The 27,845-nt window shown below is 29.9% G+C and overlaps 1 protein-coding gene across 2 annotated transcripts in view; it reads right to left on the reverse strand.

Moving 5' to 3' along the window:
• The window catches only part of LOC129984122 (phosphoserine phosphatase-like), a 37,674-nt gene extending 10,061 nt beyond the window's left edge, over nucleotides 1–27,613 (reverse strand). The window contains exon 1 of one of the 2 annotated variants that reach the window (XM_056093905.1): nucleotides 27,482–27,613. In XM_056093905.1, coding sequence (XP_055949880.1) covers nucleotides 27,482–27,593 — 112 coding nt within the window. In that variant the 5' untranslated portion in view covers nucleotides 27,594–27,613. The remainder of the gene's footprint in view (nucleotides 1–27,481) is intronic. The other variant, XM_056093907.1, reaches the window with a different exon arrangement.
• Nucleotides 27,614–27,845: the final 232 nt, after the last annotated feature.

Raw genomic sequence — 27,845 nt, forward strand, 5'->3', positions numbered from 1 at the left:
ATGTCGTAGATCTTTATATGACTGATTATGCCTTAAGTGTATTGGTTCTTCAAAGGAACCAGTCAATACTTTTGGCCTTCTTCAGTGTTATAATTATTTCATATGTTGCCTGCCATATCGAAATATATATCTTCACTGTTTGAAACAACAACTGTTCTTTATATCTTCGTACAATGGCGAGGTAAGTCATTTTGTCTGTTCACATTTATGTAACTTTTGATATATCCTTTACTGATGAATATATTTCCATATATTGAAGATGGCTGCGATTTTCTTCCTTTAAAATGTGTACAGTAAAATTCTTTCTATTCAGAAAAGTATTTTCGCAACATTTTAAACTTGAAACCTCTTGGATATATAACTATCTTTTAATTATCTATATAGTTTCCCAGATACGATAGTAATTAAATAAATGACGATTTCCTTTAGTAAGAGATTGGAAATTAATTTCAAACGTTTTTTAAAGACTTTTATTCTGGTAAATTGAGAAAAGATGGAGATTATCAGAGAATTTTGTTTTAATATACCTTGCAGAAAATTATTTTAAAAAAAAAAACTCTTATTGATGGATAGGGCAAAATTTGTGCGACCTGGTTTTCAGTTAATCGAAATCTATCTGTAACAAATGAAATTGAATGATAAATTTTAAACGACATATTTTATAGATATTTTGGAATCCAGGGACAATTCATTTAACTTTCTGTCGGAAAATCGATCATCTCTTACAGTATGCATTTCATATCCTAGCTTCGCAATAATTTATTATAGATTTAAATTAAAAGAAATTATACAGCAATTCTGTATAAGATTAATTATGCAAATGCTGAATTTTTATAAATACTTTATCAACATCATTACGTGAATAATTTCTAAATAAAAGTTTAGTTGTTCTTGAGGAATTGATTTACTATTGAGATTTCTTTCTTAGTACAGTAAAACGTTTTAGTACCTTATTCAACAAACAAAATTCTAAAACGCATTATTAAATATTAGTATAAAATGTGATAAACTTATTTTATTACCAAAATATGCTAGCATAAGACTATTTTTTAAATACTCTTTCATAATTTAAAATAAAAATGACAATTTTAATTTTTTGTATAATTTTCTGTTATGCGTCAACAGCTTAATGCTGTTGAAATTTGGAGAACAAGGTGTTGTCTCATGTGCCTTACTCGTCATCTGATAACGTCTCAAATCTGATAACGTAGCTTAACAAACGGGATATTAATCAAACATATCAAATCCATCTCATTAGCCAAAATTTTGCTTTTTTTCTTCAGGTTTGTTAACACCTATTATCCAGACTTCCTAATTTAATGACCTCTTCTCTTACATATAGAAGGCATCTAATTGGATGAGTCACAGGTTTGAGTCGAATGGTATCTCGGCTGCCAACGAGTTATAAAATGGATGAGAGCATAAAAACATATAAAAATAGAAAAGGAAAACATGGTTTATGCATCTAACCGCTGATATGTCAATCTTTGAATCCTCATTAATATTTGAACTCTTTCGCTTTCTTTTTATCTAATTAGATGACAATCTCGTTTTAGATATATGCTACATGCCGATTCAATTAAGAATAGAATGCTCGAGATGCATACGGATTATATGAAATTACTATATCGAATAATAGCATCTTTGAAAGACTACGGCTAACAAGTTTGAGAAACAGTAGTTCGCATTCACGAACATTACAATTAAGGGGTTAAGTTGACATTATGCATTTTAGATGTTAAACTGATGCAACCAGTTCATTATTTTTTATTAGTATCTGACATAACTCTTAATACATCCAAAATGGCTTGTTTTTGCGATAAGCTATTAAACTACGTAATGCGTAAAAGTTCGTAACCGCCTTTTAACCCCTTCATCAGACGACACATTGCAATTTGGATTATTTATCGTTAAGCTGGTCATAGATGATGCATCGAACTTTGATTCAAATATTTGTTCCAAACCTTTAAGTCAAAGGATTCGCCAGTTGTAGAGAAAGATGTCTCGGTTACAATCCAATTAAGCTTGATCCAATGTTTGACGGTTTAAGTGGGCTAGCTGTTTGTGGAACGACTTTGCAGTTATTGCTGCTGTATTGGTGATATTGTCTTGCTTGAATTAGTTGATGCCAAAAAAAATGGGACGTAATGTTTACTTTCTCTAATTAAAGACTGCAAAATGTTTCCTGCCATTTGGCTGTAAGTCCACGCAAAAGAATGGCTTGCTTCGAATGTTCGAAACTTCATTTGATTCGCGTATACAAATTCGATAGCCACATGAACATCTTCCAACGTGAATGTCGACTCTTGGCAATGGAAGCTCATCGAGTAAAATCTCCAGACTATTGTATAATGCTGGACGGTTTCTTAACATAGTGTTGGCTTTATCTCAATCCATGCAAAAACCTAATGAATAGGTTTTAGATACTTGTTTACTTTTGATTTTGGCCGCATTAATTTAAAGTGTACTTTTATTTAATCCAAAATTTGTAATTTTCAGAATAAGGCTGAAAAAACAACTGCTTAAGTGGCATGCTCATTGCACAATCTAGTCAACGCTTAATAATTATGTCTGCGTATATTATGCGTATGGCCTAACACATTCCGAAAGAATTGGGTATCAGTTTGAGGTGGGGTGTAGTTTCCATCATAAAGCAGCTTCTCAAGGTTCAATTTGATTTTGCATAATTTTAATTTCTACATTTCATAAACATTTAACTAATAAATATAGTCGTATATGATACTGATTAGATGCTTGAATATTATTTACGGTGGTATATTTCTTATAAATGTTTTTCGTGTATTATACTATAGAAAATTAATATATGTGCAAATATATCCCCATTTTACAACTGCGGGCGATTTTTAACTTCTCAAAGTAAAATTCTTGCTTTATTTGTAAACAAAAGAAATTGAAACAAAAGATTTTGAAATTGATTTTTCATGCAATCCTTGATGCACTAGATCTTCGCTTCTAGTTCATCAATCCTTCTTTCTTAATGTACTAATAATCTTTCAATTTGATTCCATGCATACGAGATGTATGCTAGTAATGGAAAAATTGGATTACAAGATTCCATAATAATGAATTGCTGGAAATAATAAAGTTCGTAAAAAGCATGGTTTTATTATTATACTAAAGCTTAGAAATTATAACAAATCTGGAGATTAAAAATCTCAAACAGCAATACAATAAGAAAATTAAATTTCATTTAATATCATACAGATATATTTTATGAATTTCTAGTGATTGTAAAAGGATTTACAAACATCTTTACAATTTTTACTTTGCCTATCGAATTATTGATTAATACTTCTGCTTCTTAGTGCACTAATAACTTAATTTTTAATTAATGGTCGATTCAAATTTATTGTTATGCGCTCTTCAGTAAAAACAGTTCTTCAATAAAATTTTAAATTTTTCTAGTGAAAAAAAGATTACAAAATCGTTGTGTCTGATGCAATTAAGCAGATCGAATAACGGACATTTTAAACATTCATTGGTACAGACGAGATCTTGTCGTTTAGGAATTAACAACAGATTCGGTGTACTGTCTATAGTGAGGCATGCTAATAAATGCTTTATCTCTTTTCTTTTTATTGTATGTTCATTTGTCTAGAGAGAGCAGTTATTGCTAATCGTTTCTGGAACTTGCAATGAATTCGTCTGCAGTGATGAGTTGTATATCCTGATTTTGACGAGTTGGAGCATAGCATAACAATCACGTGATATCAGATGCTCCTAACTCGCATTCATCTAATAAATTTTCAATTTAGTTTGCCAGCTTTAATTGTGATTTACATCTTTATAACGCGAAATTAAAATTATATCTGTAAATGGAAGTAGAAGAAATTTCTGCACAGTTCAACCCACTAGTATTCATCACAACCTTGTTATTCTTAGAACAGAGAGAAAACGAAAGTCAGTTTGTTGTAATTATTTTTGTTCGAAATAAACGCCAATGAATTTATTACGGTATTTCTATAATTGTATTCTCAAACTTTATTAAATCAATTATGAACATTGGATTTACTCAAAAGATAAGATTTGATTTTTCTTGGATGAGGCAATATTGCATTCAAATTATTTCAGGAAATTAGATGTCATAATGAATTCATTGAAACATAAATTTGTTTTTATCAAAATTTTTGGATGTATTCGTAACCGTTGCATTTAAATATTTATAAAAATTCCGCATTTAATATCAGATACGAAAAGAGCTCTGAAACTTTATTTTCTTGAAGTTCAATGAAGTGAGCATCGGTTCCTTATTTCTTCCCTCCCCCCCCCCCCTATCCTTCTGATATCAACTCGTGCAAATTTTAAATCGTTCTTCCAATTATGCAACTTCAAAGTTGCAGTTGATTGTAGGTATTAAAATATATGCTTAAATATAAAAGGCTTGGGTACTTACGAGGGTGTAAATAAAAAAATATCCAAATTTTAACTGGCCATCTTTAAGATAAAACGACAAAACTTCATTGCGATAAGACAAAAGTTTAAATTAATTCATTTCTTAAAATTACTTTTTAATAGTTATTTTCATACAGTAAGTTTTTCTGAAAAGTAGATTTTAAAAAACGCCCATTTTTCTTTCATTTATTGAATGTTTAGTCCGAGCTTCAATGAGCTTCTTGCTCAAATAACGCTCCATTTACAGTATGGAATCCTAATGAAGTTAAAATTGTTAAGTTCGAATGCAATAGAAACTTGATATAGAAGATTCACATGCAGATTGCATTTTTTAAAAATAAAATGTCGATATGTCTTCTCCATGATGAAGTTGAAGTATTTCATTTTGTTCATTACTCTAAATGTCCACAGCTGGCATTTGTACTAGACTGATTTAGTTGTCATGCTACTGTAGCAATTACTGTCGAATTATATCTGAAAATTTTAGTTTTATCCCTATACTGATCTGTTATGTCTAATATTCATGCCTATTTTTCTTTTAGGTTCAATTATTTCGCAATGAAAGTAGAAATGTAATGCGAATCTATAGCAGATGTCCGAGTACTCAAGTCAAATATGCCATTCCTAACTAAGCTGATGTCATCGTTGTAAAACAATGTTCTTTCAAGTTGGTGGTACACAGCTCAATAATGCATGCAAATTACTTCTTGAAATTGTAAAGTAGATATTTATGATGTGCCATTTATAAACAATCTGGTAAAAAGAAATTTCCTGTTGCTTCCTTCATCATATTGGGTCTCACCAAGTAAAGTACCAAATTTACTGGAATTTTCGTTGGTCGGCGAAATATATATCATGTTAAGAAGATTCTTTCCGTAGTAATTCATATTACGGCACGATACGATTCTAATGAATGTTAAATATTTTCTGAATTTAAAAACATTAGTTGAACATACAAAATTTATTCCGAACAATAACAAGAAGTCGGAGTCATTAGAAGAATGTCAGAGAAAAAGGGAATACTTTTATAGTTATAAGTTAGGTTCAATGAAAACAATTCTCATATATTCTGTAATCAATTAATTCTTCAGATATTCCAAAATTAATCTGAATAAATTTAATAATTTAATTCTGTAAGTTTACTAATCCTTGTTCATCCGATATTTCATTCTAAGCGTTTCACTGGAGCGCAGTATGATTTAATAAATCAGAATATTTTTAACACAATTCGAATGCTCTAATTTGAATCTAATTTTTTGCAGTCAAACAAAGATGTAATGCTCGAATTTCATTTAGTTAAGTCTATGGTTCAAATGATGGTTTTCTGCATATACTCCATATGTGCCATTGACATTCGTACTTTCATATTACGAGCTTGAAAAATGATGAACTTGGGTCTAAACAATTATTTATTTAAAAAAAAAAAATTGATGAGGAAGTGGATTTTTTTTTTCAATAATTTTACTTCATATCTTTTCATTGAAATAATTAGTACATAAAATTGCTTTAAAAACTTTCATTTCATGGTTGATTTTCAAGTGCCAAATCGGACCTACAAGTTGGAAGTAATTTCAAACGCTGGATGGCAAGTAAAAAATTAAAACTAAAGAAGCGTCTTAAATTCAGCTGCTTCATTTTAAAGTGGATATATATATATATATATATATATATATATATATATATATATATATATATATATATATATATATATATATATATATATATATATATATAAAAAAAACTTTGCGAGGAGAATGGATAGTAAATATGAGATTCAGATAAAAAATTTTACATGATAAAAAGAACCATTAGATTCCAAATGATTAGAAGAATGAAAGCAATTTAAGAAATTATTAAAAATTGACTAAGTTTTTGTAAAAGTGAAATAAAATGAAGATTTAGTTCGTCGTGAATTATCTAGCTAAATTTAGATTGGTAAGTCACAATGTTTCAGAGAGCTTAAAAAAATTTTTGACAAATTTTAATAATTCATATGGTGGCTCTGCATCGTTCTTGCGGGATAGGAGAATTGAAAATTTAATATTCAGGTGCGTGTTCCATGAGATTTGAAGTTCATATATTTTCCTTTCATTGTTCCAAATTTTAAAATGATTTTGATTAAGATATTTATTATCGGTTATGGTTTTGGCCCCAAGTACAAATTATGATTTTTTCAAATGTTATCGCCTGAAATAAACCCTTCAGAATGTTTTTTCTTTTAATCGGAGTCCGAAATCGTAAGATAAATATATTTAAGAAAAATTAAGTCGTTCTAAATTTATTTAAAATCTCGCTCCATTTTACTTTAGTCTGACATGATTTAATTTATAAAATTACAAATTCTAAGTTATCGAAATTCTTAAAAATAATTAAGTCTCACGTTATCACCGAAACGAAACTAGTTATTCAAAATCATAGACTTTCAGTGTTTTGTCTATTAATTAGCGAATTAATTGGGAAAGTTTTAAATGGCAGATTTTTTGGGGTTTTGAACGAAATTGCGAATTTGTAAAATATTATAGATTCTCTATATAGATTTCATATCCTAAACTTTCCTTCCGGAATGAAATTCTGCTAATCAAATGCCGTCCATATTTTTAAATTATTTGTAGATAACCTACCCAGCCTGTTTAATATGCCCGTATCTGCTTAGTTTTCTATTTAAAGCTCGATGAATTCCAGACGAAAATTTTTGAAATCACAACTGAGGTAAGGCTGTAATGTATTTTTAATTTTATATATTGGATGAGACAAACATATCGTTATTCTTTTAGACTTGTTAGATACTAACATTTTTACCATAAAATATTTTTTCATATGTGAAACTTATTCAGCTGTATGCAAGTCCTGACTTTGGAACACTGTTAACATAATTGCATTCTGTAACCATCTTGCAGATTGCATCACAACTATAAAACAATGTTTATCTTAAAAGTATTCTTTCATTTCGCAACTGTAGAAACATTACAAAATTAACTCATTCTGCGACGCACTTACTTTACACTTTTTTAAAAGAAAATTTAATGATCAGACTCGAAATATTATGTCGATGGAAGTTTATTACTAAACAAATAAACGCCTACAATTTGCATCATTTAATAAGTCTGCTTCGTGACACAGATCACTTGAGAATATGCAAATACGAGTGTTCGGTATTTTTGAAAAAAATCAGTATAGATGTTCTTTGGCAAATCGTAACATTTTTTGAATTTTCATTTGCTTTTCCAGAAACTGAAACTGTTGATAGAGCCTTAGATCGTACATATTTTTAACGAAAGTTTAACGTGGGTACAATAAATTTCAGAAAAGCTAAATTGACCACATGGCAACTCAGAAAGAAACAGACTTATTTTATAAGTTTAATTTCCTCATTTTCCAATTTCAAAAACATTTTAATTATTCATTAACGGGTTTTAGAATATTGCACCCAATGATTTGAAGCCCCTTTTTTAAAGATTGTGAATTAGCAAAAAAATTATCGGTGTTTGGAAAATCAGGTGAATAAAAATTTCTGCGAATGTAAAGTGCGAAGGGGGTGGGGACGAGTAGCAGAAAAATCATATGACATAAGAAATATAGAGATTCATCTGCTAAGCTTAGGAAATTCTCGTCTAAGAATATGTAGGGAATCTTGTCACAGGTTATTTGTTTTATGTGTGCAATAAAACTTATTTGAAATAAATATACTTATAATGAAATGCAAGTGCGATCATGAAAGCGATAAGAATTCCGTCGAACATCTACATGTCGTGCGACATAGGATTTATAATGCCCATTTAATATTTAAATTAGGGATATCATTTCCCGAATATGTCTAAAAATTCGAGCTCAGGTGTATTTCACAACCCATTCTTAACCTTCATTCATTTAAAAGCTGAACTACATATGCTATATGCCGAGTGAATTTATTGAGCCGAATGAGTGAATTTAGTGAAACGTATCTTGGGATACAAAATTGGGGACCTAGAAACTATAATTTATGCAGAAATGCTATGTAGTTGATTAATAGGAAAAATTTAAAAAAATAAAAAGCGATACTGGACTACATCAGAAGTGAAATAAACTAAGCGTCTTGAAAATGAGCAATCACGGGACAAAAATGGTAAATTTGGGCCATGCGTGCAAATGATTAAATAGGGTGAAGAAGATAGGACTTAAGAGAAAAATTTGTACAAATTGATTACAATGGGAAATGCGCAGAAGTGTGAAACTTCATGGGCATGGTTGGAGCAGAAATTTTGGAAGTGACAGAATTTGTTGGCAGTGGCTGAAGCGAGATATGTGTGCAAGTGAGAGAATTTTTGGACTGTGATTGGAGGCGAAATGTGTGCAAGAGAACTTTTGAATGGTGGCTGGAGCAGGAAATGTGTGCAAGTGAGAGAAATTTTTTTGAACGGTGGCTGGAGCGGCAAATGCGTGCAAGTGAGAGAAATTTTTTTGAACGGTGGCTGGAGCGGCAAATGCGTGCAAGTGAGAGAAATTTTTGGACGGCGGCTGGAGCGGGAAATGTGTTCAAGCGAGAGAAATTTTTGAACGGTGGCTGGAGCGGGAAATGCGTGCGAGTGAGAGAAATTTTTGAACGGTGGCTGGAGCGGGAAATAAATGCGTGCGAGTGAGAGAAATTTTTGAACGGTGGCTGGAGCGGGAAATGCGTGCGAGTGAGAGAAATTTTTGAACGGTGTTTGAAGTGGGAAATGCGTGCAAGTGAGTATTTGTGGTGATGGCTAAAGCAAGGAATGTATGGAAGTGGTTGACTTTGTGGAAGTGTGTGTGAGGCATGAGAGTTGTGAATCTTCGATATATACTAACTGTGATAATGAGATGTCGGTAACGTATAATATTTAAATGTGAAATTAATGAAACCATAAATTTTTTTAAAATATATTATACTCTGGCGAGAGGGACATTTTTTGCCTACATATTTTTAGGTAGACGAGATTGCAGTGAATGAGGCGTACATCGGAATTTAACGTTACTTAACCAATTTTTTCTTCTTCCAGATCTTCCTTTTCTGCGTGGGATACTCTTCTAAATATTTTACAATATTTTTTTTTTATGTCAGTGAGCATGGATTTGTAGGTTTTAATCATTTAGTTTTAAATACCAAAATATAGATAGGCATCCTGAAATTTAAATTTTTAACAAGATTTCGAACAATTTCTCTTAATTAGAAGAAGTTCAGTGCTAAAAAGCAGTGGCTTATCTATTTTGATAATACATCCTTAATTGGTTTGAAAACAAATTTTTAAAAAATATGCTTTTCTAGGAATATCAATTTGCAACTTACTAGCTTGGATATTTAGGCTTCTTTAGCTTAAAAGAATCGGGGAATTCTGTTTTAACCAAAGTTTTTATTAACATCAAAGAGAAAAGTATATTTGATTATTAGATATCAAAACCAAAAAGGATTCTAGTTTATTTTAAGCGCAAACATTTTCATTAACCTGTGTCGTTTCATCCTCTAAATGTCGACTAGCTAAACGTATAATTTGTCGGCTGCAGTCATAAGTTTCAAGACTATTTAGGGCTTGTAGGTTTAACATAAATTTCAAAAGATTAACATTTCACAACCGAAATAATTCTTTACTCATGCATCTTGTATCATTCGACTCGTTTCTTTCCCGTTTCAAAAATCATAATATTTTACAATTTACTTATCCATTCTCTTAATTCCCAACCCTGGTAGTTTCTATATATGTAGAGCCATTCAAAAGTAGCATTAAATCTTTGATATTAATTATTTAAATCATTTTAACTGATGAAATGACTTTAAAACTAAAAGAAAAATCACCGAGCTTAAATAAATCGGCTTGTTACGAAATTTTATCATTCGCGCTTTCCTGAAAGTAAATTCTTAAATCGACACCAACTTTACTTAACGAAGTGTACTATTTAATATTCTACCAGCAAATTCAATTTTCAGGAAAGTGATTGAAAATTCGAAAAATATTACCATTTTCAAAGAAAGTTTATAATAAATTATTAAATATTAATAACTTCCATTTTATAAATTCTGAATTGCCAAAGTATAAACTTATTTCACAAAGCAGATTGTAAGCTTTGATTTGTCTAGTATAACTTCCATTGGCAAAATTTTGATTCTGATCATTATTTTTTTCCCTTTTGATTTTCTAATAGTTCCATGGTTGAAACCAGACGGGCTTCCTTTTTAGAAAAAAAAATTATTTTATAATCGCAGTGCAATCCATGCATGAAAGTTGCAGAATCCAATGGCATAAATGGCGTCTCATAGTCCGGACTTGCATACAGCTGAATATCTTTTAATGACAAACCTTTTTATAGTAATAGAAATCAATTTTCTCTTCTGCCTATTGGAATAGTAATATTACTTACAAAGTACAAAGATATTTTGGAAACTTAATCCAATTCTAACCTCGATGTAATTCAGAATTATTGCTGTTAATCTCACCAGATAAAAATCCTAACATATATGTGAGCGGGATTAAGAGGTGCCAGCTATCGGAAAAATAACTAAGTAGTTCCATTTAGAATCGAGTTGGTAACGTAGAATTTGAAGCCCTTCCATTCTGGATATATTGATAGTTATTTAGGAAACTCAAATCCGGAGGAGTTCACCAATATACTATACATACAGAGCTTTTGAGAAAGGTTGAATACATCTTGAAGTTTAATATTCTTTCAATGCAAATATAAAAGAATCCACCCAGTGCAAGTTTATTTAAAATCGCATTCCATTCTTAGATTCATCTGAAAAATATGAAATTACAAATTCTAGGTAATCTTGATTTTTAAACTAAACATAGTTAAGTCTCGAATTATAGACGAATTCTTCAGTAAATTCGTGACACCTTACTATAAAATTTCAGTGTTTAATTTGTTATTGGACAAAAAGGAAAAGTTAGAATCGCGTCCTCTTGCAAGCAAATCATTGGATCATCCTTTCGTCGCTGTAGTTACTACTATAGATTAAAGTAGATGCAAAATAATGCAGTCTGGTATTCGTAGACCGATGCCTTTTGTTATATTTCTCCAAAATTCAGAATATTTTGAATCTCGCATTTACAGTTTATTCTTCTTTTAATTTTTTGGATGTTTTCGACACTTTCAAAATGGAAGAATTGGCAGAATTTCAGATGCTTGTTTTTTTCTTTCATTTATTCAACATTTGAAGAAATATCCATTCTGTAAGTCTTGTTTGACATTCCAAATGTCAAGTAACCATAAAGCGACTGTTTTCATGCAATTATATGCACATTAATTATTTCACTGTAGTAGGAATTGAAACTACCGAAACCATACGGTGCAAGCATTGAAATTATAAATTGACTTGGATTTTAAATTTATTTCAAAATATAAATTATTTATAAACCCTTAACTGGAGATTTATTACTCTTCCCCGTACAGACAATAGTTTCAATGACATAAGTATAAACTACATGTCGGAAATTTTCCCATTATGTTTAAAGCGTTAAATATGAGCAAAAAGAAAATAAATAAAAGCATTGCATCGGCATGAATCGGACAGAGCATTCGAGGTGAGTTAGAAATATCCCGAGATTAAATCATATTGTATCCACAGAAACGTTTTGAGACAAAATAGTTATTGAATGAACGAGTTAAACGGTAATCTAAAAGTTAATTGTAAATAGCAGAAATCAAATAATTATTTTGTTAAAATTATAATTAATTTTTTAGAAAATCTCTAGCTGTTTCTTTAGACTTTAGGAAATATTTGAATTTTCTTCATCGGCAGCAAAGTTCACCTTTTCACTGATAATCTTTTTAATAACATTTAGTCAATGTAGAAATGCCGTATATCGATCTCCAAACACAATTTGATATGCTTTGGATGACTCAAAAATACTCATAATATTTTATGATTTCTCATGCTGTATTATGAATCATTAAGGAAGCACTGATTGATTTGACTTAGGAGAGATCATATAGTATGTTCCTTTTGCCATCGTTTAAAAAATGAATGTGAAAAGGAATTTGTCTTATGTATTTGACTAAAGTCAAATAAAAAGGATCTTCTATCACGTAAATCACCTTTAATTAAAACGAAAGACATGAAAAGGACGATGTGCTCAACTGTCATGATTGTTTTCTAAAACATGTGCAACTGGAAATTAGCTACAGCATTTCTATGACCGGATTGAGTTTCGAACTTCATGTAATTGACATTGCATGTGATATAAATATCCTAATCATGATTCGAGGAGAAGTATATAAATGGAATCTCTACTATTCTGAAGGACTGTCACGCATCGGTTTGAGAACCTACAGCATCTGCTACGCCGACTCTATAAATTTTACTGACAGGCAGTCTTTAAATGACTATTACATACACATTTGTTTTAAACCAAGCTAGGATACGTAATGAATAATTGAAGCACCCATCGTAAATATTTATTTTAAAAGAAACCTGTCGGAAAAAATTCTATTCTTTACAAATCTAAAGACGATACCGGAATTCTCACCAGCACTGTAAAAATTGCATATTTGCTATTCATTAACAGAGCTCTAGTAAATTCGAAAGCTCAAAGAAATTAAATCTGAAATGAGTTAAAATAAGCTGTTTAAATTGACATATGAAAAAAACCGGAAAGGAATTTAGTTTGAATCCTTCCAATAACTTTCTTGAACGAAAACATGAATTGCAAACTCATAGATTATAATCAGTAAAAACGAACATCGAAATTTGAATGTTCGGACTCAAATTAAGAGTGACTTGTGTAAGAATCTACACGGAAATGATTAAAACAATTATTGCATTTCTATTTTTTTTTTTTTTTTAAATCTTCAATCGGATTCATTTTCAATTAGATTCACTTTGATATTTGATTACAAAAAGCTTTGTCGTTTTTTCAGCCATTAAAAAGTTGGCATCTGACAGTTTCCTTTAAGATTTTCTTGTATCATCATTTGGAATATACTGGTACCATTCCACATTTTTAGAGTCGTATCAATTAATGCCCATGTAGTTTGTAGACGACATTCCTATATATATTCCTACACAAGTAAAGAGAATTCTCTGCTTCTGTTGTTTTACTCTTTGGATTTCAATAAAATATCTAAGAAGTCTACAAATATATGAATTTACTCGCAGTTGATGATAGAACCTAATATTAGAACAAGGAAGCTAGTACATATGATTACAGCTATTTATTGATGGTTTTATTGGATGTTATTTTCAGCCTTTGAAGTGTTTGCAATGACTCTGTTAAAACCAATAAGAGAACAGGAATAAAATTCTAAAAAGATTTAATATTTTCTTGATTTCAGATCATCTATTAACTATTTTAGATGCTAATAAAATGTTTCGTCATGGATAATACCGAATGTTAGTAGAATGACTCGGTAACTCACTGAATTATACTAATACTAAATGAAAGTTTGATTTAGAAAACGATATTGTTTATCGTTTTGTAATAAAAAAAAGTATTTTTATGTAACTGTCGAGTATTAATCGATTTTACTAGTTTCTTCATCTTTAATCTGGAATGGCAGTCAAAAGCCGGCCTCAACTACAGCTCCAACAAAGAAAATGTATCTTTTTCACACAGTCAATGACAATATAAATAAGGTATCAAGATGCAGGTTAACGCCATGCAATGAGTTTACAAAACAAACAACTACACGAAAAGGACTACACTTTCTTTTCATTGTTCTAAAGATTTCAAAATATCTATAACGATGCAGCACTACTTTTGAAATAACAGCTTTCTCTCGAGTAATGAAAATTCACCAGGCTGATAAGGAATAATTGCCTTTATAAAGAAACTCCTCTCATTCCGGATCCATCTATCCATCCATGCATACCGATCAGGTATTTCTCTGATCGGTATGCATGCTCGAAAAGAGACCCCTTTCAGGGTTTCATAGCCTGACCTTTACAGATAGCCCCCCCCCTTTGTCTGCGAAGTATCATTAGTATCATGCGAAGTATGATTAAAAAGTTCAGCACTGAAAATTATACTATTAATGAAACTCGAAGGAATCTTAAGAAAACATGAAAACTCTGCAGATGATATTAAAGGAGACGAAAGGTGATGAAGATTCTAATAGATCTACTACACTTCCATGCAAACTCCATGCCAACCGTCTCGAAGACTCCTTTGATGCCTCCATGTACCCGCATCTGAACACAGGCCTAGCTTTAGAGCGATTCCTGTTTTGAAGATCCTTTTCTACAGAAATATCTCGATAGACAAAGTTTCATTAACTCCATCAGATCTTCAGCTATGGCAATAGTTACTCAACCCATACATCGGACAATTTCGTGTCGACATTCCCTCAGTAAATCGCAGACCTCAATTTCCATCTCCAAGTTCCGATGTAAAATGTTCTAGATCTCCTTCTCTTAGATGTAAGAACAGTCAGACAAACCTGATAGTAATCCGAAAGGTAAGTGTCCTAAATTTACAAATCCTTGCCCATTTATTCCACCTAATACAGATTTTCTCGTTTTTTTCATGTTCACCATTCTTTTCTAGTTCGTTCATCGATGATTTTTTTCTTAAAGCATTTATATATCCTACAATTAGTTTACCTTAAAGTAAATTATCTCATCTATTATAATTCTTCAATTCGTTTCCTAGTGCAAACTGATTTTTTTTACTCAAAAAAGAAAAACCTTAATGGGTAATTGTTGCAATTATACTCGGAAACGGGTTTCCGGTAGAAAGCAAATATAATTATAAGGTTTTCTTTGTCCTTTTTTTTTTAAATCCTGGAAATAAAACAAACCTTTATTTTTTTCTCATGTTTCATCTAAAAATCTTCCGTTAATTGAGATAATTATGTTTTGCTTAATTGCGTCTCCGCATTGTTAAATTTTTTTCTTTCATATTCGTCTTATTGCAAATTCTTAAGTTGCAAAGAAGTGCGAGATGTAAGCTTTAACAGCTATTTTGTATTTATTTTTAGACAGCCCAGGAAAATTTTCCTTTTCATAGCCGTTTAACTGATAAGGATAGTAATTTACATTGGTTGCCATCATTAGTTATGTGGTTGGTTTGAAGATTTTCTTCCTAAGATACCAACGTAAAATCATAAAAAAAACTTCTAGTGGAAGCAATGGGGACAGATTCTCATCTCGATGGTTACATTTTATTGCAACTAAAACTAGAATTGTGAATAATTTGAATTTAGAAAGGTTTTGGGTTTTTTTTTTCTACTTAACCAGCAAGTTTTTTAAATAAATAGAAGAAACTTTATTGTGTTTCCATCGATGTCAGTAGAGTAATCGCAATCAAATTCTATTTTTTTTAAATGTGTTCGAAATTTATTGATACACAAATTATTGAAAAGTATTGGTTACAATAACGTTCAATAGTTCTTCATATGCAAACTGTAAAACTATCGTAGACTATCTGTATCATTTTTTAAACTCATAATTTTTTTTCAGATCTGGTTCAAAGGTAATTTGATATTTAGAGTAAGAGAGTTCATTCGGAAGATGGCAAAAGATTATCTACTACTTGTATCAAGTTCTTTCCAGGCTTTTACAAGAAGATATTACTAACAAAGGATGTGTCAAATATGGGTGACAATTTTCTTATGGTATCTTCTTTGAAAATGAATACATGAAAGAAATATTTGCTTTATGTGAAGTCATTGATCTTTAAAAACTTCAAACTTGAAGTGAACTGCTGCCCTTAGTTAATTGGATTTAAGAACCCATGAACCTTTAGTGGTGGCTTTATGATCTGGCGCAATCGAATAAAAATGTTTCATGCATCATAGATTATAAACAAAATTATAACTTTATTATAAAAATACTGCGAAGTGATAAACAAAAATGCATCTGTTCGCAATCTTGAAAGGGAAGTTTCCTACAAATGATTAGATATTTAAAGCCTAATATAGTCAGATATTGGGCTTTCTAAAGTAAACCAGGGGCTATATAACAACCAGAAATTTTATGTTTTCCCAATTATTTTAATTTACGATTTATGAAGATACATGTTCCTTTTACAAAAAATTTCTCAATAAGGCAAATTAATAAGGATAGCTGATGGTTGATCCGGACAACCATCAGAAATCCTCCGAATAAAAAAAAAATTATATTTGATCGTCATGCTTGATCACCATGATGATCAATATAATTAAGATCAAAAAAAATTTACACTCTCACAGTTAATACTGGATATTTTTTCTAAAAAGGTTAAATATTTTTACCGATATCTTTCGAATTTCGCGAGGGTGCAACGAATAATAACGTAGGCATTTCTTCCCATTTCTTTATCGATATTTAAATAAAGTATTGAGTTTACACGATAGAACTATTCTAATATATTAAATTTGTAGAAATATTCCATCAGTCGCTTAATTTTTAAAATTTTTATTCGATTGCATATACTATCCATTTTAAATTCTGAAGAAAAAAATCGTAGGATTATGTGTAAAATGATAGCAAAATCATTATAGTACTTTTAATAAAATTTTCGTGTATTATTTTCCATATTGTGTGTTATTCGAAAGTTTACTTGAATGGTTTTCAACAAGTAATAAAAGTAAATATTTTTAATATTTTCATTATATATTTAGAATTTCTATTTGAATTGCAAGGATAGACGGATTTTAATGGTGGATAAATTTTGTACACCTATCCTAGTTTCTGTATAGTAAACTTGCAAATACAATTTTATTGTATCTAGTATTTTTTTGTATAATTTTTTACAAGTGGCACAATTTATATAAATATTTAGTTAATAGTACATAATTAGATGCCCTTTAAAAGTGCCTAATTTGCAGAAAATATTTTAGGATTAATAACTGAAACCAATTAAAATTTATTTTTAAACTCTTTTCATTTTATTCGCTGATTATATATTAAAAGTATGTGTACCCAATTAACCCTATTTTTTCAAAACTGGACCTTTTCTTAATTTCTGAAATCTTTTACAATTATTTTATATAAATCTTTATCGGTTTTATTGATTTTTTTTAAATAACTACGATTATTCACTTTAAGTTGGATTGCACAAAATCCTTCATTATTTTATGAATTTTATTCCTTAGAATGATAGATCATTTGTTAATTAATTTGGCACGATGATATTTAAATTTTAAAAAATGCAGCGAGGATCCACGAGTTTGTCATTATATTGGTTACGTTCACCGGTACAACTACATCGTTTATGATGGTTTATTTCAAATTCACATTTTAGAAAAATTCTTTGTTTTTCATAATGTAATTGCATCTGCAGAAAATCCCCTTCAGATATGCGCAATCGAAATCTAATTGAAATTATTCAATGCACACCATGTGTGTTCAATTCAAAGTTTGCTTCGTTAAATTGCTGATGCCAGCCTTATGTGCAATCTCTTGGTTAATGTTTTAATTATGATAGCCTTAATTTGATATTTTTAAGTCACTAGTTACTTGATTTAGAAGAAATATCGCCCACTAATTATATCTTAGTTTGAATATGTTTTAAAAGTTTCGAAACGCAGACGATTCATTCAAAGATGTATAGTTTAAAACTTGGATTATTTCAGTGTAAAAAGATTTTAATGAAACTAGGGTTTATTTGTTATAACAGCTACGAAAAGTTTAATGGGAAAAGCTCGTTTAGTAATATTTCTCAGGCATGTTTCCCAATACTGTGAATGAATGATGCTTTATAGCCGTTAATTAAGCAATCATTAACTTGCAATGCATCAGAAAAACTTTCTTGCAAATTGTTTAATATTGGGTTGGCAACTAAGCAATTGCGGATTTCACTCATAGATGGCTTCAGTTGAATTTTTAGGTTTGCAGACGTAGTACAAATGTAAGAAACATTTGGTTATTTGATAGTTGGCAATTCAGCTGTCAATCAGTAAAAAAAGTTGAAAAATGGAAAATAAAAAGGAACATTTTCGTCATATTTTGCTTTTTTATTTCCGCAAAAGGGAAAAACGCATCGCAAGCTCATAAAAAGTTATGTGCTGTTTATGGTGACGAAGCCTTAAAAGAACGGCAGTGTCAAAATTGGTTTGCCAAATTTCGTTCTGGTGATTTTTCACTCTGGTCGCCCAGTTGAAGTTGATGACGACCTAATCAAAGCAATAATCGATTCGGATCGTCACAGTACAACACGTGAGATTGCAGAGAAGCTTCATGTATCACATACATGCATTGAAAATCACTTAAAACAACTTGGCTATGTTCAAAAACTCGATACATGGGTTCCTTACGAACTGAAAGAAACGCATTTAACGCAACGCATTAACAGCTGCGATTTGCTAAAGAAACGTAATGAAAATGATCCATTTTTAAAACGACTGATAACTGGCGATGAAAAATGGGTTGTTTACAACAATATCAAGCGGAAAAGATCGTGGAGCAGGCCAGGTGAACCAACTCAAACAACATCAAAAGCAGATATTCATCAAAAGACGGTTTTGTTATCAGTTTGGTGGGATTACATAGGAATTGTCTACTTTGAACTCTTACCATCCAACCGAACGATCAATTCTGATGTCTACATTGAACAACTAACGAAATTAAACAATGCAGTTGAAGAAAAGAGGCCCGAATTGACAAATCGAAAAGGTGTTGTATTCCATCATGACAATGCAAGGCCACACACATCTTTGGTCACTCGGCAAAAATTATTGGAGCTTGGTTGGGATGTTTTGGCACATCCACCATATAGTCCTGACCTTGCACCATCTGATTACTTTTTGTTTCGACCTTTACAAAACTCCTTGAATGGTAAAAATTTCAATAATGATGATGTCAAATCGTATCTGATTCAGTTTTTTGCTAATAAAAACCAAGTTTTATGAACGTGGGATTGTAATGCTGCCTGAAAGATGGCAAAAGGTCATTGATCAAAATGGGCAATACATTACAGAATAAAGTTATTTAGTTCCATGAAAAAATTGTATTTGATTTTCTAAAAAAAATCCGCAATCACTTAGTTGCCAACCCAATAAATTTCTGTATTTCTATTTTATTATGGATTACGCTATTTTTTTATAGTGGCAAGTTTTAGTTGCAAGATCCCAAATTTGTAAAACATAATTATATATTGATCTTAAGTACTTAGTTGTAGAGAAACTTTTTATTTAGTGAAATGGAGGAATTTCTTCCGATGAGCGATCATTGGATGAACTTTGCCCCCAAACTTCTTGGTGCTGTTTTTGACATGTTTAGAGTGACTTGTCCAAGAAAAGGAATAGATTACTGGAGAGATTTTCATCAAAAAATTGCGGGGTCTTCAACTGTTTGTATGAGTAGCTTTATTTTAAACATAATCGTTTGTGTTTTGTTGATATTAATTACAAGAGCTCTATTGTTGTATTTAGTTTATTTCGATTTTGGTATAAATCATCTTCATTTGTTTTAATACAATTCTACATACGATGTACAATCGAATTCTGATTGAAACTAAACAATGCTTTCAGGTGCATTTGTCTTTAGACTATGTGTTGAGTCTAATTAGATTATATGGTGAGTCATTCTCATACAGGCATTGATTATTTGCTAAATGCTATACGTTGTAAATGCGCTAAATCTTGTAGATAAAGTTTACAATGTGGTAACAGTTTTAAAGTTTGAGTGCATATACCACTAATTAATGAGTTAGTGCAAATGTACTGAATGCAAGTACCATTATTCCTCTCATCTATGTATTCATGATGCTCTCCCACCACCTAGGGGGGGTATCGGTTATTAATTAAAAATTATCCTTATTTTTCTCTTTCAATTAACACTTTATAGCTCAGTTATATCATTTGGTATCGAAGTTTTAATCAACAACTGCTGCCATCTGCACCCGTATTGTACTTTCATGTTCCTATATTTCAACAAAATCTGGATACAAATGAATAATGCATAAAATATATTACTTTGTGCACATGTTAATTATTAATTTGTTTCATTAAGTAAAAATAATAATTTGAAAGGGAAAGAGCTGTGAAAAATATTTTTAGTTGGAGATAAAATATGGAAAGCAGATCTAGTTATTTGTGTTTTGTTTACATACTCCCATTTCGATGAGTTTTATCAATATTATGAGAAAGAAAAACTTCACGAAACATTTTTCTGTCCGGGTGAAACCAGTCGGCTGCTGTTTAGTTTCGTGAGGACACCCACGCTTCACAGGTGTTCAAAAGCTGGCGAAAGTTTATCACCCTATAGCATCTGAGAAAATACGTGACGTTCGCATCGCAGCTGAAATGATTGAGCTTTCACGGCTTGTATTCAATACCATATTAATGAATTTCGGTAAAAATTGAAAAATATATAAAATGAAAGTGGAAACTGCATTCACAAAATTAATTTTTTTATATTGACTTATTAAGCATTTATAAAATTGCAATTAAAATGGTAAAAGTAAAAATGAAGTGAGAAAAATGATTTCAAGAAGCTGTTTTCAGATATTGATATAAAATTGTCGTGTCATTATTGCAAAGCAATATGAAAATTGACCAATAGAATAATATGCAATATAAAACGCTAAAGCATGTAGCATAGAAATCGCTTATTACTTATTGATGAATGGCCACAATTAAATATAAGCAAACCATCGTATGAATTTCGGACTGCTTCACTGAATATTATTATATTTGCATTTGAATCAATCGTTTTGCTCAGCTAATTAATAGAGTTGCAAAATATTATTAGAAATGTTCTATAGATTGTTCACTGTACCCTCTTACCAAAAAAATGCATTTAGACATATGTAAGAAGATATAAAAGAAATCTAGAAATGGATTTCAAACAGGAAATTCAATGATGCACAAAGATAGAACTAACCGTCGACAGATGGGTATTTTCTTTTTTCATGAAAATTGATGTTTATATCTCCCAAAACAATTTTCTTACAAAAATGGTCTTCGCATTATCTTAACATTAAAAATGTAATTTTTTCAGTCTTATCAGCACCACTTCTGTATAATTTTCACCTTAATCTGTATAACATTTTTTAATTTAATATGATACATAATCTGTACTATGATGGAATTAAAATTCACTCATTAAAACATTTGTAACGAGATTGTCAAATCGTATGAATAGATTCCGATTATTAAAAAAAAAACCTACAATTTTACAGAAAAATAGCAAATATTAAGAAAATACATTAAAAAAATCCGATAATGCTTCATTTACAAGCAATCAAAAGAAATTTTTTTAATTTATAAAATGTGTTTTTACGCTTGGTTTAGAAGAGTGTTACATTCAATTCTATAGACACAACTTTTAATTATTATGAATTTTGAAACTTTCAACTAAAAATTATTTGTCACATACATTCTATCTGGTACAAAAATTATTGCAGATTCTTCACTTTTGATGGTTAATCGCTTTTCTTCAAAGTATATAATTTACAGGAGTTTTTTTTTTTTTTTTTTTTAAATTTCTCATACATGAAGTATAGAGAGAGTACTGTAATCTTCAAAAATTTCGAACTCAAGATTTTGATAAATCTTCACGTTTTAAAACTTCCTGGGTTAATTTCAAGTTAATTTCAAAATTTTTTTGAGCTAATCAAATGAAATTTGGTGTACGGCATTTACACCAACTTTGTAGATTCCAATCACATTTTTAAAAAAATTCATTCAGTGGAACTCCGTCTGTTATGTAGTTCGAATTTAAGTTAACACATTAATTACAAGACGAAGAGAGCTAGATAGATAAAATTCGGCACACAGATTCAATATCAATAATAAACTAACAAACTTTGAACCAAATCTAACAAAAACTCGAACGTCTATCAATCTGTATCTACAGAAGAACGCAAACGCAATGACTTAAAATTACATACCAATGTAATATATTTGTAGCTGAAATTATAGTTTTGTGTCAAATTTTGGTTTTAATCAGCAGGGGTAAAACGCATCTAAAATACAATTTCACCTTTGTTAGAGAGTAGGCGAGAAAGTTTTGGAAAGACCACTCCCGCTGATTCAGCAATCAGTTTTTGAGTGGAAAGTGTTTTTATTTATTTATTTTTTTCCCCTTCTTCAACCTTATTGTTTACACTAAATGCGCAGAACGCAACACGCGTCATCAGATCATCCGACAATAACTGTTTACAGGACCCAATGATGCAGATAATGCGTCATTGAGACCTCTTGCAAACAGCTTGTAATGTGTTTTTTGCAATCCAAAACATGTACACTGATTTTTCTCATAAAAACAAGCGCAATCATACTTACATTCTAATGTATTAATTTAAAACATAGCTATTAATATTTAAATAATTATTTTGCTTCTAGTTGTCTTTTAAAACATTCAATATACACAAGCTAACATTGGCCAATGTTTATATATTATAAAAATGAGAAAGGAATATTCAAAAGTCTGCTACTAATTATCATAGCATAAAATTGACTTAAGTTGCTCCGAGATCATTTGTTTGATTGAATTTAATTTCGAATTTTATGTGTGATAATGTTTACATATTGCCTCTTATAGAAACTCAACGCGTCTGTTGAATTATATTAGAATTCTAGCCTAATAATCTGTCTTGCAGAGTGCCAACGTACACACATATACACAATAACCTTCTCTTATGAATAAAAACTGGAATAAATCAAATAAGTATTGGATCTTTTATTTTTTTCCCCTGCATAGTCAGTTGAAAGCTGCATATTCAGTTCAGAATTCAGTTTACATACACATTTACAGTTAGTTTACATTTAATTAAAATGAAGCGTAAGAATTATAAAACATATACATTAGAAAAATAAAACAGAGTACAAAATAAAACGCCTGGTTTGAGCCATAGCTCAAGACCAGGCGATCGATTCAACAGTTTTAGAAGAATTAATGACTAAACACTAATTGATACCTTTAGTGATAAATGCTATAATATCACAATAAAGGTCAGAAAACAAAACACTCTCGATAACAGACAAGAATTATATTGACTAATCGCTTTTGGTGATCAGCTTATTAGCTCGGATTGTTGACTTTTTAGGTTGTTAAACAATTAATAAGGAATGCATTTTTTTTTAAAGTTTCAATTTGTTTTTGACTTAAAAATATGAATTTGATTGAATCAATTTCTAACAAATTATTGCGGAGAAAAAATAAAAGTATTTATAAAACGAAATAAAAACGGAATTGAAAATCCTATTCCGGATTTAATATTCAAAGAAAGCAATTTCTTTAAACTTAACGTCGGCAAAAGTGCGCGATTAAATGTTTTGATGGATGGAAATGATTTCATGGAATATAAATTTAAAAAATTGTTACTGATTTTGTATTAAATTTAAAAAAAACATTATTAAAAATAAAAAAAAAAAGATTGTACATAAATGAAACTGATATCATTAAAAAGGTAATATTTGTAATTTATAAAAAATCATTTTTGTGAGATAATGGGTTTGGAAAATATGGTCAGCAATTTCCAAAGTTAATTAATCATAACAATTAACATCTGGTGAAAGTTAAACCTATTTTCGCGCTCAATTAAACCTTCCGTTTGGCGCGTGTTTCTTGAATTCTTTTGCATCTTCTTTCCTCTGACTGAATGACTTAGCGAGCAGCATTTATAATAATATTTTTTATATCCATTAATTAGTGAAGTGTTGAATTAAATGCAGCTGTAAAAACACTGAATGAAGCAATCTAAAACGTTCTTAAATCAATTTGTTTACATTTGACTGTTGTCATTCCACAATAAGTAATAAACGCGATTTATGTGTCGAGTACGTTAGTGTTATTTATAATATATAGATATAATATAATATATAGATAGATAGATTAATTCACTTATATAAACTAATTTGAACTATGTTAATAATTATTTAACGTATGTACATTACATTATACATTCAAGTATGTATTAATTGGTTGAAAAAAATGTAGTTTTGCAAGCGGAAATACGTATTAATCTGCAGTACGCTGCATAATTACATGCAATACTGGTAAGTCAGGCACTGAATTATATTATTATTCTATAAGACTTGAAACATTGAGATGCTATACCCATATTCCTACATCTTTGACTCTATCTAAATAAACAAACAAATAAAAAATGCTGAAAATATAATACTTTTTAGAAAATTTTTTGTAAATAATAAGTTTGCTTAAAATAATTTGAGCCTATAAAATTGTCATTAATTATTTATGTCACAATTATTTAAAGTTTGTATAATGTTTTGAGAAAAATCGCGCAAATATTCTCAAACTAAAAATTGAGAATAAATTTTTCTAAGTTGTATAACTACTACTCAGTACTGATGAATCATACTGATACATCAGGCAAGTGAATAATAGTATTGATTTATGAGGCTTGAGACATTGAGATATTATAACCATAATCCCAAATCCTTGAACCTCAATTAAAGAAATAAAAAATTGAAGAAAGATAAATATCTTTATCTATGAACAACTGCAATTCTTGCATGAAAAAAAATAACATACAAAGTAAAAACAGGATACTCTGCTACTTAAATGAACAAGTAGATTGGTGCATTGATTAAAATTAAGGCAGAAAATGTTTAGAATAATTAGAAAATAGTAATAAAAAATACCAAAATAAATTATATATTATAAATAAATTCAGAAACAATCAAAATGTTTTAATAATCAAATATTTTTTTAAACAATTTTTTAAAAATAACAGCAGGGAAAGATTAAGTAAAAATATTATATATTTTATTTTGCAATTTTCTCATCAGGCTGATTCATCCAAACTGATAATACTAGCATGAGTACTCAAAGTATGTATGATCTTTTTCTATGCATGGTAAACTATGAGGTAGATAATCTAGGAAATACTTATTTAATATGACCTATTTATATTGGTAAATAAAAAAAGGCATTCCGCATCATCTTTTCAGCAGGGAGGTGGGGCAGGGTTTTATTTAAAAATTTTGCTATTTTAATTTGTAACGATTTTGACTGGTTATTGGCTACTTCATAAAACATATATTGCTAGATTCACTATTCCCATATGGTACCACAGAGATCAATATTTTTGAAAACAGAAGATATTGTTGCTTTTTATCAAATGTATTGTAGATTTTTAAAACAGAACTGAAGAATATATGTCTTGTTTCTGCAAGGAAGCCTGATGCATCACAATCGAAAACATTATTGCAATTGTAATAGCAATTTTCTTTATAAAACGATTAGATAGATAAAAAATTGAATGCATTCTACCAGCATCAAAAAAGTACAAGCGAAAAAGTTTTAGTACACTTTAAGTTTTTTATAATCTTATATACACCGTCATATTCCAAAATGGGCTTCAGTAGTATAGTATAAGTAGTAGTAGAGTCTAGTATACTTCAGTAGTATAGTAACCAATCCAGAAATATTTGCATCAAATAGTTGAAAAGTTTGATAAATTGTATCCAAAAAGCCAAATTCAGCTCTAATACATCAGGACCAATGAGCACTATAAGCTGCTTATCATATTTTCCAAACAAAATTTAAAAAATTCGTTCTTTTGTGGTTATGTCTATCTTGCAACATTATATTTATTTATTATAATTTTTTTAAAAAAATCCCCCTTTTTTGCGATGCGGAAAGCACGTAAAACTGCTCTCTCTATTTGTAAATATTTAAATTAAATACTTTTCTCAAGTTCAAATATGTCGCATATGCTCTAATATTCATACATGTAAAATCCTTGTGATGAATGTTGTAAGAAGAATGTCTTTTTAAAATAAGTCACTGTATATTATCATAATTGAATTCATTCATTCAATTAAAGATTTATAATTTGACCACCTGATCCTTTGCCTGTGTTTTATTTGACCCCGTCTTAAATTAAAATAGCTCTAATTAAAGGCAAATATCACTAATTAACTTAAATTTATATGTGATGGGAGAGGATAAATATTTCATTTGAAATGTGTACAACCAAAATAATGATTACCAGAGAAAATAAATCTATTTTTCTATATATTTATATATTTCTATTTTATATCTCTACATATTTTTACCTGTTCACGAAAGCGCAATTATCAGTTTATATATTTAGCGATATATATATAAAAAAACGCTTCTGCTAATGTTTTTTTATTTTTCAAAAATAAAATCGAAAATACAATCCATTTTAACACCTTGAAATGTAATTTATGCTCCGCTGACATCACTTTGTTGTGAGATTTGAAAAATTTGCATTTGTACAGAAAGCTGAAAGAATCAGAAATCAGATAGTCAGGATTTTCGAAATTTCCCATCAGGCCAAACGCAGTTTTATTTGCAAATAAAAAAAATCCATATATTTCATCTCATTAATTCAACACACATATAAATATCAAATCACGCGTAAAAAATTTAAATTTAAATTGAACGTAACCATATTCCCGGGAAATCAGTTGGATGCCAAAGGATACAATAAATAAATGATAATTAATCGTAAAGTTTAATGGCTTCTTAATTTTATGTTGTTTTGCTGCCAAGTAGAGAAAGCATTTACATATATAAGAGGTTAAAGCAAATAAAACAGAACTAGCTCTTTTACATATTGTTGAATAGCAACAAAACCAAACATAAATAAATCACGATACGAAAGTCCCACATTGCTTCATTGAACGTTTTTAAAATTGCAAAATATTATTAAAAAATTCTATTATTTAGAGAAAAGAAGGACTGTAAATAAAAGGAGTCATGAAATAGATGCGAAACAAAGTCTAATCGAGCACGAAAATAGGCTTACGCAAATCATTGGCTAATGGGTAATCACTATCACTTAACTATGGAAATTTACGACCATATCATCCATAACTTCTATTTTACAAAAAATGGTTTTTGAATTAGCTTAAAAAATCATCTTTTTAATTTTATAAATTTCTTTACTGCATAGCATTTTTAATATTATTTTTAATGTAATACAAAATTTGCAACAATTTTCAATGTTATGAAATTCAAATTCATCCATCAAAACATTCATTAACGTATTTCTGCTAATGTTACGATTAAGATTAAAAGAAAAGCTTTTTCTTCCAAAGTAGAATTTTTATTTACGCTTCTGTTCCATAGAACATGTGCTATTTAAATTGCACGCGTTGATTTGTTTTGATTTATTCCCTTGAATTCATATTTTTCGATGTTATCAAATAACAAGGAGAAATTTCAAAAGAAAAATATTGACAGCTAAAGTAAGGACTAAAAATATCTTACTTGAATGCCTAGTCGAGGTACTGTTGGCAAACGTATCTGGAAGTAGAAAGAGGCATTGACTGCAAGCCCTAACGACCACGACATTGACCTTGGGTAGAAGTAAAAACGTCATAAAACGGAAAATATGCAGCAGCTACTGCCAAGACAAATAGTTCTGTGAGTTGTTGATGAGATGGAAAAATTGGTTCATCAGCAGCTGGCGGATCAAGTCAGGTTCTGTCTTAACCATTTAGGTTCTCTCTCAACAACAAAAATATTATTCCGTCGTAGAAACTGTCGATTGGAACGTCCTTTCAAAAATTGCTTGTTAAACAATATAATGAACAAAAAATGCACATATGAAAGTAAAACTCACATATAACTC

The sequence above is a fragment of the Argiope bruennichi genome, chromosome 9 (genome assembly GCF_947563725.1).
Source record: "Argiope bruennichi chromosome 9, qqArgBrue1.1, whole genome shotgun sequence".
Classification (NCBI taxonomy): Eukaryota; Metazoa; Arthropoda; class Arachnida; order Araneae; family Araneidae; genus Argiope; species Argiope bruennichi.